The 17,285-nt window shown below is 42.5% G+C and overlaps 1 protein-coding gene across 1 annotated transcript in view; it reads left to right on the top strand.

The window, feature by feature from the left end:
* Positions 1 to 17,285, top strand: part of GRIN3A (glutamate ionotropic receptor NMDA type subunit 3A) — a 75,863-nt gene that overhangs the window by 17,241 nt on the left and 41,337 nt on the right. Inside the window, exon 2 of the mRNA XM_074166236.1 lies at positions 12,928 to 13,532. Coding sequence (XP_074022337.1) covers positions 12,928 to 13,532 — 605 coding nt within the window. The remainder of the gene's footprint in view (positions 1 to 12,927; positions 13,533 to 17,285) is intronic.

Below are 17,285 nucleotides of genomic sequence, written 5' to 3'. Positions count from 1 at the left end.
TGAGTTATTTTTGTCCATATGCTATTGAGTTTCTCATTAACAAGGGAAGATCTTGTATTTCTCCAATGCAGTATGAGTTTCTGGGTTTTTTGTCAGCTCTGTGAAGTTTATGCAGCCCTCCAGCCTCACCAGTGGTGCAATGGTGGCCTCCACTGCAAGCTTGCCCCTCAGGTTGTGGCTCAACAAAGAGGGAGGGACTGCTGTAAGGCAAAAAACTCTGCAAAAAAGGCAGAAAAGAGCTGCTGCAGCCAGGCAGTTGTCGGGGTCCATTGCCACCAGTAGTGTTTTGTCCATATGGTGCTTTTGTGCAATTGCAGCAGGAAAGGAATCTGCAGGGGAAGGCTGAGGAACTTCTCTCGACGGCGTGATGCTGGGGTCAGCTGCGCTTGCCACAGGCAGAGCCGAAGGAAAAGATAATTCCATTCCAATTCCATTTATTCGGCTAGTGCCTTGTGATTAGTGCTGGTTTCTGGGGAGTGGTGGTGTCAGGCAGCAATACGAACCTTCAGTACAGCCAGATGGTCCCATCAAGCATGGCATGCTGTTTTTCCGAGTGTGTATGGTCACATATTTATCTTCAGTCTGTGGCCACTATCACATGGATGGACACACTGCCTATGAAGTATCAGTTCACACTGCTCTGCTGAGCCCAAGCTCAGTACAAAGCAGGGATTAATAAGTATCATTCATATTTTATGGTGATTTACAAGCTCTGGGCAATCACTTCATTGTTGGTGTAAATGTCCATGAGAGGTGCAGAGTAAAAGAAAACCTGGTAGCAGTAATCTATTCAAATGTGTGTGCATCGTAAAGAGGTGATGGTGTTGTGTGTTTTCTGTCAAGCGTTTGGATGAGAGCAGAAGATTGAGTCACTGGTAGGAGCCATAAATGTCCGCCTGATGATCTTGCACATTATAAATCAAAGGATGAAACAGGCATGGCTGGTGATTTTTGATGCATTCTCCCAACCCTCACCGGGATACTTGCAGTAAACCACTTTCTGCTCTGGGAAGTGGTTTACTGCAGTAAGGTCTCATTTCATAACTCTGTACCCAGGACTCTCTTGGAATACAGTGGGTAATTAGTAAGTTGCATATCCACTTAAAACTAATGAGGAAATTGCAGCATGTAACCAAATACTTGCAGACATGGGGTCCTGATGAGGCAAGTGTCAGTGGGATGGGTGACACCAGTCTGGAAGGACAGACCAGTGGACTGTGAGCAGTCTAATGGGACAGATGCCCAAGTTATTTAACAATAACCCATAAAACACATGGCTGTGTGTTACTTCTGAAATTCTTTTATCTATTGAGGTAGCTTTGTCTAGCACAGGAGTAAGAGGAGATGTGAGCCCTAGACTCTGCTTCTGGCAAAATCTTGGTATATTCTCCAAGACGTGTCGCTTCACCTCTTTTTTTCCTTTTTTTTTTTTTCCCCCCCTTGTATCTCTCCCTGTGTAAAAGGGTGTGAAATATTTATCTTGCTGTAAGCCTTAAGATGGGCAGAGAGCCATTTATTTTCACAGAGGAGGGAGAAGCCTGGCCCTGCCGTGGGGTGACCTGTGCCCCCCGTGGTGCTGCAGAGGGGTTCATCCCCGTTTTACAGAGAGGGGTTTGCTGGCAAGGGAAGCACAATATGAGGCAGGGATTTCAAACCGGTTCGCTCAGTTTCTATATTTGACAGCCAGCCAAGGCCCCTTCCTCCTCCTCTCCCTGTGTGCCTTGGTAACGGGCTCTGCGCAGTCACACACTTTTGTGGGTAGTTGCTGTTCGCTTTATTGGAAACTCAAATGCTTCTGCCTTTGGGGGCGGGGAGGGGTAGGCGCCTCCTGATTACAGGATCGTGCCTTATTTTGTGTTTTGCATGCCCAGCAAAGCAATTTGCAAACACCGCCACAAAACTTCTAAATTGTACAGTTGTCTTTTGTGTTTGTTTACTTATTTGGTTTGTTTTTTAATGATAATGTATTAATTCAGGATTGGGAAGGAAAAATGAGGAGCAGTGATTAAAAAATTTACAGTGAATATAAAACACTAGGCTTTGCTGCATTTTCAAAAGTCAGATTCTTATCTTATGTTGAGAGATAGTAAATCTGCAGCTGAGGAGCTAGCAAACCCAGTTTATTTATTTTTTCCTCCTGCAACAACCACTGGTCTTGAGTGGCACTTATCCTTGAACTGTTTCTTAAGCAAACAAACTGCCTCCTGCTGAGGAAAGTAGCTTCCCCGTGTGGTGCAGTTGGTGAAAGCTGCCCAGCAAGGCGAGGATGCCTGTGCAGGATGTGACCCTCTTGCCCCAACTTTGGGTGAGCGGCTAGTGGCATTTCACAGCCACTCAGTCCCCTCTGTCAGCTCCCTGCCCCACTGCATGCAAAGTGTATTTATTTTTAAAAGACATGTTTGATTTTTAATTTCTTTTCCCATGCTCGCTCCCTAATAGCCCTAATAGCCAATTATAACTCTTCTTTCTAATTTCCCATCTTTCTAATTAAATCCTTGATGTATTAAGTAAGAAACCTCAAGCGGAGATGCTTAAATGCTGCTCCTGATTTTAAGCCAAGCAAGTACATGCAAGAATTCACCTTAGAGCCATGATTTAAATGTCTAGCTTCAGAAAGATCAACTACTAACTTAATCTACCCTGGCCTCATTTAATAGAGTTAAGAGATCTGTCTTTGCAAGCTTAATTCTAAGCTTTCTTTCATAGAAAAAATCAATATAGAGCAAAATGCACCTGTAGGTAAAATTAATCCTGTGGAACATTCCCAGAGCAAGGCCCAGCAGAAGAAGATGTGATGATGAGCTGGTGCTGGCTTTCTGAGGAACGGGACAGGGGTCAGCACTAATTTCTCCCACTGTATTTTGCCATGTAGAGCTATCCTTACAGTGACTGCTCCATGCGTAACTGCATGCAGCGCAGACCGTGGGTATTTCTCCGGCTGTCAGGGACTTGTAGAGATGAAGAAGCTCACATGGTGGCTGGTTATTGTCCGTGAGGAGTAGCACCCGGTGCCCTGCCAGGAGTGTGGGGGATCCCACGGCAGCTGGGGCTGCCCTGGAGGTGCTGCCTGCCCTGTCCTGCGTGCCACATCCTGAGCATCGCTTTGCAGCGTTGCCTTGGGATGAGCGGGGAAGGTTTCTGTGTTGAATTGCCACCTCCTTCCCCGTTTGTGTCTCCAAGATCAAATGACCCAGTTTCACTCTGCTGAGCTGCGAACGCCAGACAGAGTTGCACAGCCTGTTGGTGGGCACATCATAGTCATTTGTAAAAATAATGAGACACGGGGGCACAGCTACTGAGAGTATGGGGAACACAAATGCTCAGGAGGAGCTGAAGACACTTTCAAGCCATGCTGGAACTGGACTGGTGAGTGAAAATGGTGCTCCAGATTTTATTCCTTCCTGCAGGTGTTAATGGTGAATAAAATCTAATTGAATTAGGTGCTGCATTGTACACCAGGTGCATATCAGAAAAGGCAATCACTGCTTTTGTTAAATGGTATCAAACTTCTTTTGCCTACATAACATTAATCAGTCTTCTCCATACCCCCTCTCCTTATATATATTCTACATTTTCTTCCAGAATTAATTTATTTTTGTTTGGCCAGAATTTTACTCATGCCTAAAAAGCTGGGTGATACAGAAAGTGTGCTCATAGCCTGTTGTGCTTGTGAAAAAGTAGCATTTCTATGGATAGCAACATGTCCATCTTGCTGATGGGTGGGTGGAAGCTGCTGTAGCAGGGCAAGGATGGGAATGCCGTAGCAAGAGCCCTAGACGCTGAGGAGCCTGGCAGGAGTGACATGCCTTGGAGCCCGGTGTGGAGCAGTGCTTGGCAATGTGCACAGTAATTACAGCCCAGGTTGCCAAATTCTCTGCCAGCTCTTGCACTGTATTAACAGTAGTCCCTCAAGAGCAAGGCATTAGAGCAAACATCACATGCAATTAACATGAGCTTTAGAAACCCATTCTATATGCAAAGCCAAGAATTAATTGTTAGTCTCATTAAAGTCCTAGCAATCTAATCAAAGTAGTATTATTGGTCCCAATGATGCTAACACTTATAGGCAAATTATCCAAGTACTACAGCTCGTTCTCAGTAATGATACGGCCCAAATGGTCATACACGCACTTCCCATATCTCTTTCTCAGGTGCTGGGCTCTCCCTTCCACACAGCTCTGGGTCCCGAGGTCAGCATCGTCATCTTTAGGAGACATGTGCGTGTGTGCTCTCTGGGCATGGGGATTGTTAGTGGCAAGCTGTCTGTATCCCAAGATTTCTAAAGGGAGGAGTATTATGTTGATGGCAGGAGTTTCTTCTTCTTCTGGCTTTGCTTTTGGTTGCTTTTATGTGTTTGACTGCACTGTCTGCATCTTTGCTGTATTTACTTGCCCATTGCCTTGTTCTTTTGCAGTTCCACCTTATAGAATCATAGAGTGGTTAGAGTTGGAAGGGACCTTAAAGATCATTGAGTTCCAACCCCCCCTGCTATGGACAGGGACACCTTCCACTAGAGCAGGTTGCTCAAAGCCCCATCCAGCCTGGTCTTGAACACTTCCAGGGATGGGGCAGCCACAACTTCTCCGGGCAAGCTGTTCCAGTGTCTCACCAACATTCACAGTATCTGGTACACATTACATATTAGGTACTTGTTCTTTGCTCTCCCTAAACCCAGTTTTACTCAACTACCAAGGTTGCAACCACCAGCTGACCATTGGCGAGCTGGGATTTTTAGCCCTGGCATCTCTGGTGCCATCCTGTGCTTGCATTGTCAAGGTTTCTGCTCTCAGCTTGGGATAACAGTTCTGGGAATCACAACCAAATCCCAGTTCTGGGATATAACCCCATTTGTTTTTTTTTCAGTAGCTTCTGAACTTTGGTATCTTGATAATCCAAGTAAGATTTTATTACTGCAGCCTGATCACACCTATATCTTCGATCTAGGATTGTTAGTAATCACTCTAAAGGACTACTAAGAGTTCTTCTGTCAGCAGAAACACACACAGAGTGCCCTGGTAGCCACTTAAATAATCTACTGTGTCAAGACAGCACCACTGGTGTGTTATCAGAGTTTTTTTACAACAGGGTCTTGCTGTGGCACACCTCAGACACTGGGAGTGCCAGGACCAAGGAGGCAGATCTCAGCAACCCCGAAGTGCACTCACTGTCTGCTCCCAGGTGCTGCCATGAATTTGGCTCTGCTGCTGACAAAAGCTGAATTTCCACCTGCCCTCATGAACCAAAAACTGAGGGAAGAAAGCCGTTCTCCTGTGCATCGCCTGAATAACACGTGGGGAAACTCAGACTGCCTGCTTGGGAGTCGCTTTAAAATAGCCCTTCTGACTGGTGTCCAGGATGTGAAAAGCACCGATGTTGTAGGGTGCTTCTCAACAGAGAAGCACACAAACACCCCTAGACAGTCTGCTGAAGAGCTTTGAGTTAGTTGAATGCCGTTATGTCCTTAAGGGAAGAATTAAATTCTGCTAAATTTTTTGTTTCCCATCATTCAAGCTTATAGTGGCATTCCAAAGAACCCTAGAAAGATGTGCCTCTGTGGAACGGACGATGTATTTTGCATCCTGTACAAGTGTGGGAAGACCGGTGATGGGGTAGCTACAGCAGGAACACCAAAGGAGAAACCCTGCTCACAAACATGACAGTCTAGATGAGGCAAGCTGCAAGAAAATGTGCTACTGGGAAATGGCATTAGAAAGAAAGCCTGAGGTAGAGGTGGGGTAGAGCTAGCCATGACCTCCTTGCTCTTGCCGGCAAATGCTCACTTAGTTGTGACGACCTGATTCCATAACCGTGTTGAGCTTCTAGAAAATAATACCGTGCAGTAACAAATTGTCCATTGCGGCTAATATTCACACTCGGTATCCCCTGGCATCTCTTACCCATTTGCAAGGGCTGTGCAGACATTGATTACAAAGCTGTAGGACTTGGGAGCAGGAGTCAGAGACATGGACCTGGCCACTTCTTTCTCCCAGCTGAAGCGCACCACAGAGCAGAGGTGGTTCTCTAGAGTTTCACGTTGCCTTTTTAATGATGGAGGAAAGCCTGTCATGGAGGATTTCTCCAGCTCCCCCCCAATCTGTTTGTATTAGCAATCACCTGTCTTTTCTTAGCTATAATGACACATTTTAGGGAAGTAAAAACTATTTTGGCTCTTGGTATCTGTGTGAAATATTTTTTGCCAAACTTTAAATGTTGGATTATTTCTTTCCTCCTGAAGCACAGAACACCTTGAATTTTTTGAAGTAGTATTAGTTATGATAATTTATAAGTGGCTATGAAGATAAATAATGGTTCTTATTTTCCAAGAACAGCTGGAAGTTCATATTTTATATTGCCTCTTTGACCTTGTAGAGAGCTGTACATATTCAGATTAGTTTGGAGTATTCGTATGTAGGCATTAGAGATGCAAAGCAACCTCAAGTCATGACTGTCTGGTCTAACGAGAGAAATTATTTTCAGGACAAACTAAGTCAAGACTTAAATTAATCTAACTGTTGTGTTTTGTAAAATCTACGGTCAGTCCCTTTTTAGGATCTGCTTTTAAGCGTTACCTGGATGGATGCCAGGCTTCTTTTGCTGCAGGAATCAGGACAGCTCTGGCTAGTCTAAGCTAGCTTTTCTCTCTCAGAAGCTTTTAAACCACCTGCAAAAAATAGCCTTCAGTGTGGGCACCTGCCCTGTTTCAAATCACGGTCCTGGTCAAACAGCTGTGTACGTAGAGACGGATGCACGAGACACAAAAAAAGAGGGACTCATGAAGTCATCCTCTTCAAATCAGGTATGGGATTTTCTTCCCTGGAGAACCAAAAGGCAGGATTATTCTTCTGTCTAAATACCAGAAGAAATGTATGGCCGGTATTTTTAATCATACTGCTGCTGCTGCTTAAACAGGTGCTTAAGTGTTTTGCTGGATGAAGGCCTAGAAGCCAAATCTTAGAGCTTACTGAAGTCCATGACAAGGCTGTGGGGGTTTAACTGGGAACAGGAGAAAGCCCAGGAGCAGCACAAAACCTGTGCCCAGCTCCCAGTGCTCTTCAGAGGGGAGTGGAGAGATGCGTGCCTGCCCCACACACCACTTGTGCCTCTGCAGAAGCTGCAGAATGGATTTTGAGAAGAAAACCTGTGTACCTCGCCCTCCATGGTGCCTGTCCACTCAGCCACAGCCTCCCCCATGGGCAGAGCAGCTTTCTCACAGCAGCCTGGAGGTGGAGGTGTTGGAAGGAGCACACCATCCCTTTGTCTATGCAGAGTGGACCATGCAGTGGCTGAGATGCTATACAGGATGCAGCTCAGCGGCTGGTCAGGCAGGGTGGCAGGACATCTCCATCTGAAGTCCCTCCCATGGTCCACCAGCTGCCAACACAAAGTCCTCCTTGAAGCATTGCAGTTTCAGCAGTAGGGCAGATACTAAAAAAAATAAACATTTCGTAGCATCTTTTTTCATGGCATGAAAGGCAGAAGCAATAGGTGTGCCCATAGCCTTTAGGAAACTGGGTTTTAAGCCTCAATTTTGTAATTTCAACGATGGAAGAAAGAGCTTCCCAGTTTTTGAAGCTGCGGCATCAGCTTGATCGCAGCTGCCATTTAGCTCTGTTTGTAAAGCTGTGAGTCCCCACAGTTGCACTGTAAGCCAGAAGGCATTTTTTTTTTTCCTTTGGTGGAGTTTTCTCTGATGTAATTAGATAGTCTGTTTTCTCTTTTGTGTTTCTTATCATAAATATATATTTCAGCACTGCCTTTGCCCCTGAGAGTCAGAGGGGAATAATGTTTTCTGTGTACTATTTACTTTTTACACTGTTAGAAAAAGAATATTCACATATATGCTTTTAACTCTGCTAATGAAGCTATCATAATGTCAAATAAAATGTCACTGTGACCATGCCTAATTAGCATTACAAATTTGGTTGAAGAGATAAATGGCCAGATCCTTCAGGGTGTAAGTCAGTCCGGCTCCAGGCATTCGTGCTCACAAGATTTCCAAGAGCTAAGGACGGGTCTACAGACTGCTGAAAAGGAGGCTTGAAAAATCTTACGTTAATGAAATGCAAATCATGTTTCAGTTGTTAAATGAACCTGCTATCTCAGGTGTCTCAGGCAATGAAGCTGTAAAACTGCTCTGGTTGGGATACGAAAAGCAAATAAGTAGTTGCAGTCTCTGCTGATGTAGGGGGGGTCAAAACACATCAGACCACGTGAAGCTTAATACTCCATGAATGGCTTGGTCCAAAGCCCACTGAAAGTCAGCGGAAAGACTGTTGGTATCTAATCCGAAGGCGATAGTCAGAAATTAAGGATTCTAGGCCTGTTCTTTACCCAGTAAAAACTCAAGTCAGTTGATCATGGCTGGTTTATAAAATGGGAGCTAATGACATGCAATAAAAAATTAAGCTCTCATAGACACAGAATTTTTGCTAGTGACAGTATGTAAACGCAAACTTATTATTAAAAATAGATCACAACATTATTCAAATGAGGTTTAATTCTCTGTTTGTGTAATTTGAAGAAAAACTGGTGCAAGTCATATCATCTTTAATGACAGCTTAAAGTCAAATTTAAACAAAGCAATTGAATTTCTGTACGGGTTTTAATAGGTATTTTAGCTGAAATAGTCAAACTTTAGTAAATTTCCAAAGTGAGGTAATGAAGGACTTTGTCTAAGAACTTTAATAAGGATGGATGGGCACAGTTCAGTACACTGGTACTGTCTCATAAATATTCTGTTCCATGATAAGTACGGTTATACACATCTAAACTATCATTTACGTTCTCAGAAGCCTTTTCTGTGAAATTATGCAGCGCCAGTGATTGCTACTGAATGACCAAATAAACAATTTTCAGCAGTTCCTCATTAAAAAGCAGTAATTTTTTATTTTAAGAGAAAAAAAATCAATAAAAATATTTAAAAGCATTAAGAACACTGTAATATCAAGGTATATTCAGGGCCTATATGTTCAGCTGCATCGTATAAATGAACCTGAAAATAAAATTAAGAAGGTGTTGAATCCAAACATCTCCACATCCCTTTAGAATAGAATAGAATAGAATTCTATGATAATATTTAAGTTGGAAGGGACCTACAACAATCATCTAGTGCGACTGCCTGACCACTTCAGTACTGACCAAAAGTTAAAACATATTATTAAGGGCAGTGTCCAAGTTCCTGTAGAACACTGACAGGCAGGAGGATCTTCTTTTGAATATAAAACCAACAAAGTAGGTGAGTACAAGAGTTCTTCTTGGTTGAGCTGTGAAGTATGGGCCGTCAGAGATCCCCTTCCCTGAGTCCCAGTACAAAGCAAACATGACTTGCTGTTCCTCCCCAGTCTCTGCAGGGCTGTTTGCACGGTGGGCTGAGAATTAACTGAAAGTTTAGCAGAAGACAAACACCTAGTGACTGAATTTTATGTATATTACTGTATCAGAAAAATTCTGAAGACGGGTTTGCAATCCCAATACACTTAATAAAGAAAAGAGACTGTGTTTGCTACTTTTTCAGGGCTGAACGTTTACATTTCAAGCACATTAACAGGGAATTTAGCAACTAATAAATCACAGTGGTGCTAAGTGCTCATGTAGCTGCACCTGTGGGCTTTTGAAAGTGACAGCTGAAGCACAGATGGTTTCACACCAAGAAGCACTTTTAAATGCAGGCTCAGTCTATGCCAGGTTATCCCAAATCCATCTTCAGCGAAGGAGCAGTGTCTCAACACCAGAACAGTCTGTTGGACCACATTGACACATCCAAGTATATCGCACATAAGGCAGGGACCACTGCTAGAGCTCCTGAGGACTGAGCCTGTAGCTGCAGTGCTGTAGGAGACCCTGCACCCGAGAATACCAAGTCAGATGGAAACTGCCTTCACCTGCACTAATGAGTAAAATTATGTCCCGTTTTCTGGCCCTGAGGCAGAGTTTCATATTCTCTGGACTATGTGTGCTTGGTGCTGTGTTTGCTCAGTGTAATGTGCAGTGACCCTAAGGTGTAATTTTTACCTTTTGTGTATCTCTAGCAGCTTAAAGTGTTTTCATACTGGAAGAACTGTGCTGTAGACAAGCAAAAGTAGTCTTGCATATGTGAAACTCTGCATATGCACTGGGTTTAGCATGAGGACACAGTGGTCTTCAAAGATCTAAACCTGCTGGGTGAGATGGAGAGCCAATTCTCATGCAGTCTTACCCATACTGCCTACTGGGAGTGACCCCCAAAATGTGCCAGGACCCAAACTGCCAGTCCATGGTATGAGAAGGGTAACTGGCACGTGCCAAAATCAGACCAAGGACAAATTTAGCAGCAAAATTGCTCAAGTTTGTTTCCTGGGGCTGTTTTATTCAACACTATGTACACAGCTGTTACTGCTAACTTCTGTCACTCATCAGCGCATGGTTGGTTTTCTATATCCAGTAGATTTGATTTTATACCTGCACCTATACCATAATAGCTATAGTACTGTGCTTGGGATGTTAAGCTTCTGAGTATATTGAAGATATTTGCTCTTCCTCGTACAGGCATGGTCAGGTTCCATGCTATCATTTATGTATGCCAAATGTTCTATGTATACTGAATAACAAATTTCTTCTCTGACACTCAAGTTAACTAAGACAATAGACTTGCAAAGTTTTGCTGTTTGGAGGTGGATGATTGTGTAAAAAGTTTTCATACTTGATCTTAGACAGAGAGGACACAAGGAAAATTCATTCTACTCCCTTCTATTTGCAGTGAGAGACAAACTAGGGTTAATTTACCTGATGCTCTCGTAACCTCAGGAAGAAAGGTTTGTTGTGATTCAGTTTGCAGAGACTAATTTATTCCAATCAGCTTCTCAAACCCAGATATTACACACAATGTGGTTTTTTTCTGAACTAATCAGGTGTTTTAATTAGCAGGCAATGTTTTCCAGCATAGAACTCACAGAGTTTGCACACTGCAGCTTCTTGTGCATCCAGTAACTTGTCCATTATCAAAGAGTCAATCCTCTTGTGTCTTATTGGCAGTACATGATGTGCATCGATTGTGGACAGTGGTCTGTTTAATTAGCTTGTTTGTGCCTCTGTGTGAAAAAAGGCCACAGGTATCGAAACCAAGAGATAACAAAAATTGCCAAGAGCATCTTCAATTACAGTATTCTCTTCATCAGGCTCCGAATTTAAATGATCTGCTCTGGAAAACAGATGATGAGTTCATGTAACTACAAATTAACACAATGAAAGCTTGCTGCGTATAAATGGTGCTTAGCTCTTCAGGTGTTTTTTGTTTTGGTTTGTTTTGGTTTTGTGGGTTTTTTTGTTTTGTTTTGTTTTGGTTTGTTTTTTTGTGTGGTTTTTTTTTTGTTTTTGTTTGTTTTTTGTTTGTTTTTGGTTTTTGTTTTCTTTTTGTTTTTTCTCATTCCACCACTTAAATTTGTCTTGGAGAGCCCAGGGTTTAACTTTAGTAAAAATAGCGCAAACTGAGTGATCCATCATATTATTCCAACAACAGAACAGCATTTCTAAGATCCATACAAACTGAAGCCTATAATGAAAAGTGAAGTACTATTAAAGTCAAAATGACAGCAGTTTATGCCAACTTTAAGCACAGCAAAGGTTTGATATCTCTTATATATAATACGTTAACTACTGAAAATGTAAGAGAATGAAAAATAGACCTTAAGTGTTTAGTAACTTAATGAATAGAAAGATAAAATTCAGGTACCTGTGTAGGATAAGATATGATTTGAGGGGGCATGAGGACAGACAAACGTTGACATAAAGTCAACAAAGATCTCTCAAACCAAAAGATGCACAGAAACAGGCATAAGTCACATTTTTTGAACAGTCTCATGGCTAGAGTAAAATGCCAGTGTAAAGTAAAATAACTTTTTTAGCAAAGCTACACTGAAAACTGCCAAGTTCTCAGCTGAACCCAAAAGTTGGAACATGTGCTAGTTGAAGGCCTGGTAGAAACATTTTGGTAGAGCAGAGAATTATTTCATAGCAAAGTGCCAGAAATTACTTGGATTCTTTAAATTTTTTTCTTCCTTATCAAATCTGTTTTAATTTTATTTTTGGGACCACGTAAGGGGGAGGAATAAGAGTGAGGGAAAAGTATTAATGGATCAAATAATAAGAAAAGAGGAAATATTTGCTTTAAGAGAACAGATGAATTAGCCTCACATCCTTCCTCCTTTTCTGGAATAGATAAAGTCAAGGGCAGTGGTGTTGGGAAACATAATGGGTTAAGTTCTGTTATATCATCAATGACATTGGAAAAATTAGTATGGAATGGTTATTTATCAAATATTTTCCAGCTCAGAAATCATAGTCTGCATACCTTAGCCTCTTTTGCATTCCATGACATTTCCTTTATCAAAGAATCCATCTTCTTATGTTTTATTGGCAGTATGTGATGTGTATTGGTTGTAGACTGTGATCTGTTTAACTGGATTACTCGTGTCTGTGTAAAAAAAATCCCCAACTGCCAAAAAAAAAAAGATAGTAAAAAGAGCTGAGGGCTCTTTTTTTTCTTTTCTTTTTTTTTTTACTGTTTACCAAAGAACTTGTCAGCATCCATTGAATCTGAACATTAACACCAGGGCTGAACCTGAACAGTAAGGGCAACCTTCTCATACCTCTGTTAGGAGAGCAGGGAAATCTTTGCTTGAGAATGCCAAGAAATCCAAAAGGAAAGATATACGAATTCTTGGAAACAGGCTCATTAGTGACTACTGAAGTTGACTCAGACTCTAGCTGAGGAAGCCCATGAGTCACAGCCCATTTAAGCTGAATGGGTATAAGTTTCCCTGTTTCTCACACAGCTCTCTTGGTTGACAGGTGATGACTTTGAAGTAAATGAGTGAGTAAAAGTTAAGCAAACTCATTAACTTTGGGTCCAGCATATTTCTGATCAGTTGTCTTTCATATTTTTAACTACAGAATCCCCTTCACCTGCAGATGAGTTTAGAAAACTCACTGAGTTCTGATGCTGACGTCACTTTCTCAATTCTTGCAATGAACAACTGGTATAATTTCAGCCTGATGCTATGCCAGGAGGAGTGGAACATCACAGATTTTCTCTTCCTCACACAACAGAGCTCCAAGTTCCACCTAGGATCCATTATAAACGTCACAGCAAACCTTACTTCAACCAGTGACCTTGTGAACTACTTACAGTTTTACCTGGAGAGCATCAAAGACACAACATCTACCATGGTCATGTTTGGGTGCGACATGGAAAAAACGCGGAGGATTTTTGAAATAACCACCCAGTTTGGTGTGATGCCTCCAGAACTTCACTGGATTATTGGGGATTCACAGAATGTGGAAGAACTGCGGACAGAAGGTTTGCCACTCGGTCTCATCGCCCATGGCAAGACAACACAGGCAGTCTTTGAGCATTACGTACAGGATGCAATGGAGCTGGTAGCAAGAGCTGTAGCAGCAGCCACCATGATTCAACCTGAACTAGCTCTTATTCCAAGTACAATGAATTGTATGGACACAGATGAAAGGAATATGACTTCAGGGCAATATTTGTCAAAGTAAGTTGTTTTTCCTTTTTTTTTAAGCTGATATTTGGTATACAAGAAAAATAATTTTCCTACCCCTCCCCACCATTCTCAGTGGCTTAGCTATCATGGTGGTGCATGCATTTGTTTTAATATTTCCTCTTGCTTCATTACTTCTGGGCAACTAATGAAACTTTAACTTAGCCACAGAGGGAGATTAAGCCAGTTGTAGAAGAAGACACTGTTCCACAGAAGTAGAGATCACATAGTAAATAAAGGCTAGGCTACAGACTATGCTCTGAAAGTATCTTGTATTTATGTTTATGCATATAAGAGGGAAAGGTTAGGGCTATAGGCAGATTCTCCGAGATTTTGAGAAACCTGAGAGAATACAAAACACAGTAAGAATATTTGCTCTGCCAAAGCCATCAGAGAGTATAAAAGCAGATGTGTAGCTCTCACTAGTATGATTCCATGGAAAAGAAACAAAAAAGATCCTGGGCTGCATAGGGAAGAGTGTGGCCAGTAGGTTGAGGGAGGTCGTTCTCCCCCTCTACTCTGCACTGGTGAGGCCACAACTGGAATACTGCATCCAGTTCTGGGCTCCCCAGTTCAAGAGAGACAGGGAACTACTGGAGAGAGTCCAATGTAGGGCAACTAAAATGATTAAAGGATTGGAGCATCTCCCTTACGAGGAAAGGCTCAAAGAGCTGGGGCTCTTTAGCCTGGAGAAGAGAAGGCTGAGGGGAGACCTTATCTACGTTTACAAGTACCTAAAGGGTGGGTTGAAGGATGATGGAGCTGGACTCTTTTCAGTGGTTCCCAGCAATAGAACAAGGGGCAACGGGCACAAGCTGGAACATAGGAAGTTCCATTTAAATATGAGGAGAAACTTCTTTATGGTGAGGGTGACAGAGCCCTGGAACAGGCTTCCCAGGGAGGTCGTGGAGTCCCCTACTCTGGAGATTTTCAAGACCTGCCTTGATGCAGTCCTGAGTAATGTGCTCTGGGCAATCCTGCTTCAGCAGGGGAGTTGGACTAGATGATCTCTAGAGGTCCCTTCCAACTCCAACAATTCCGTGATTCCATGGAGATGGACCTGGACCACCTCAGAGGCCACTTCTGCTGGTGAGAGCAGTTAAAACTACAAAGTGCTCTCTGTTGCTTGCTGTGGAAGGCTCCTCATTCAGCTTCTGCTAAAACTATTCCTGTAGACCACTGCATGTCACTATACTGAAGTTACTCCCAAAACTGCTTGAGGTTTCATGTCTAAATGGTATTTAACATATGAGAGGAAAAATTGCATGGTTCCTTTTGAAAGCAGACAAAAAGTTCCATGCTTAGTATGTGAATTCATCGGCTGGTTTACCTCCGGTGACTGTTACATGTTTTTCCCCCATTATACCTGGTTTTCAGCCTACAGATTTTGTTGGATGGAGTTAGGATAACAGTTCTTGAAGATTTTTGAATGTTTGTAGCTTTTTTTGAAATTATATCTGAGGCGTGTTTTTACAGTAATGTAGCAGCACTGCTCAAAACACAACCATTTTGACACCTTACCAGTTCCTTAGTTAGCACTTGTCCATAGCTTTGGGGTCAAAAACTCCCTGTTTCCAAAGAGTGAAAAAAGGCTTGGGAATAAATACTGCACTGGCTTGCAATATCCCCACTGACTTATTATTAATTGATATCAATTATTGATAATTAATTGACAATTACTAATTGATATTAATTTTGTCTCATTATTCTGGGTATTTTAACTAGATAATACCTAAGTCCCTGAAAAACAAAACTCAGCAACAGGCTTCTTAAAGTAGCAAATATTTGAGGACAATAGTTTTACGGACAGACTTTTAGAAGGTTAAAGAAGGGACAAAGAAATAAGAAAGCAAAATTAAAGCTCTTAAATGTATTCCTGCAAAATATTTCTTCATCATTACTTCCTACAGAAAACTACTAGTTCTTTCATGAACCGTGACTCCTGTAGTTTCTGTTATATTTTGGGAAGCAATATGCAATTTCACATCTATGAAATTTCTTGTTCCATCATCTCAGTAAAGATACTGTGGAAAAGAAAAAAGGATCATTTGCTTATCCTGGTTTTCCCTAGGCATCTGCTTGTGGACCCTATTAAAGACAAAATAACAGGTTAGATAAACCCCTGTCCTGAATCGCTGCAGCTGCTTTTATATTGTAGAAGTGAGACAGATACCTGATGGCCAGAACTGAGGTATTTGTGTTAGCAGCATGACTGTTAACTCCGGGTGGTACCTATAATTTCTCAGGCGTGAAGCACCGATGAGTGGCTTAACTGTGGCCAACCTCGTCCATTGCACGAGTGCTTCTAGGCAAGCGGTGCGCCTCCAAAGAGGAAACTTATCTGCTGCTTCATTGAGTGTTTGCTAATGTGGGAGTTTTTCTGTCTGAATGAACCCATCTGCCTTGACACGTAGCCCCGGAGCTGCGGTGGGTGGGGATGGAGAAAGCGCGGTGGCAGGGAGCTTCGCCTCCCTCGACTGCAGAGTGTGGTTAAACAGTGTTCCCACGAGCTGCCACAGCTGACACCTGAGCTTTCATTGCCAGTACTGCGCTCATACATCGGCTGTGCAGACACGTAAGTGCCACCCAGGAGCAGAATAAGGATTGTGAACAAGACCAAAATCTGGTCGGTGGCAAAGCATGCTTTTATGTATGGCTATGGATATGGATGTACAAACCCCTGGAGATTACACTATTGTCGGTCTCCATCCTTCATCCCTCTTGCAATGAGATTGATTCCCTGATCTATTCCTGACTGCTTGTGGGAGCATCCTTGTTGACGGAACAAGGCATTAAAAATTCAGAGCCTCATCTTGGCTTATAGCTTTAATTAGTCTTACAGCATTAACTAGTCTTGCCGCTTTAACTCTGCTTCTTGGGTAATTTCAGCAGCCTCCTATTTCACAGAATCACAGAATGATATGGGGTTGGAAGGGACCTCTGGAGATCAACTTGCCAGAGCAGGTTCCCCTAGAGCAGGTTGCACAGGAATGTGTCCAGGTGGGTTTTGAATGTCTCCAGAGACGGAGACTCCACCACCTTCTCTGGGCAGCCTGTTCCAGTGCTCTGCCACCCTCAAAGTAAAGAAGTTCCTCCTCATGTTTAGATGGAACTTATTATGTTCAAGTTTGTGCCCGTTATTTGCTTGTTCATTCGAGTTCTTGCCCCCAAGAAAGATGTGGAATTACCAAGCCACCAAGCTTGAAAGAAATGAAATAATTTAATTAAATTATTCTTAAAGGTAGTACAAAGGTGTCATCATTGGAGTATGGTAGTGCTGCTAACACTCTAATAAACAGTTCTTACAACAAAGCACATGGAAAACAAATAAAGCTGGAATGAGCAAATGACACACTTTGGACTCATTGATCAAACTGAAGTGATGCTATTAAAGGTTTAATCCACTATCACAGCCTATTGGTGTGATCATCAGCTCACACATACTGACGTAACATCAAGGAAGTTCATACGGCTGCCAGTCTTGAGAATCTGGCCCTTCAGCTTCTGAAATCTGTACCCGTTGTCTTTCCATACAAATCCGTCAGCAGCCCTGCTGGAAAGATACTGCTCAGATACTGCCAATGTGTCTATGCAATACTCTGCACTTGTAATTCCCAGAGATTCATGCTAGAGATTGCTGGCTTAAATTATGTAGTCAGATCCTCTTCTCTGTTTCCTGAAGTTACTGAGTGAGGGGGTTTTTACGTGAAGTCCCTGGCACGCGTTTCACTAGTGCTGCATACGGCG

Source organism: Numenius arquata, chromosome Z, assembly GCF_964106895.1.
Source record: "Numenius arquata chromosome Z, bNumArq3.hap1.1, whole genome shotgun sequence".
NCBI lineage: Eukaryota > Metazoa > Chordata > Aves > Charadriiformes > Scolopacidae > Numenius > Numenius arquata.
This window is presented reverse-complemented; position numbering and strand designations above follow the sequence as displayed.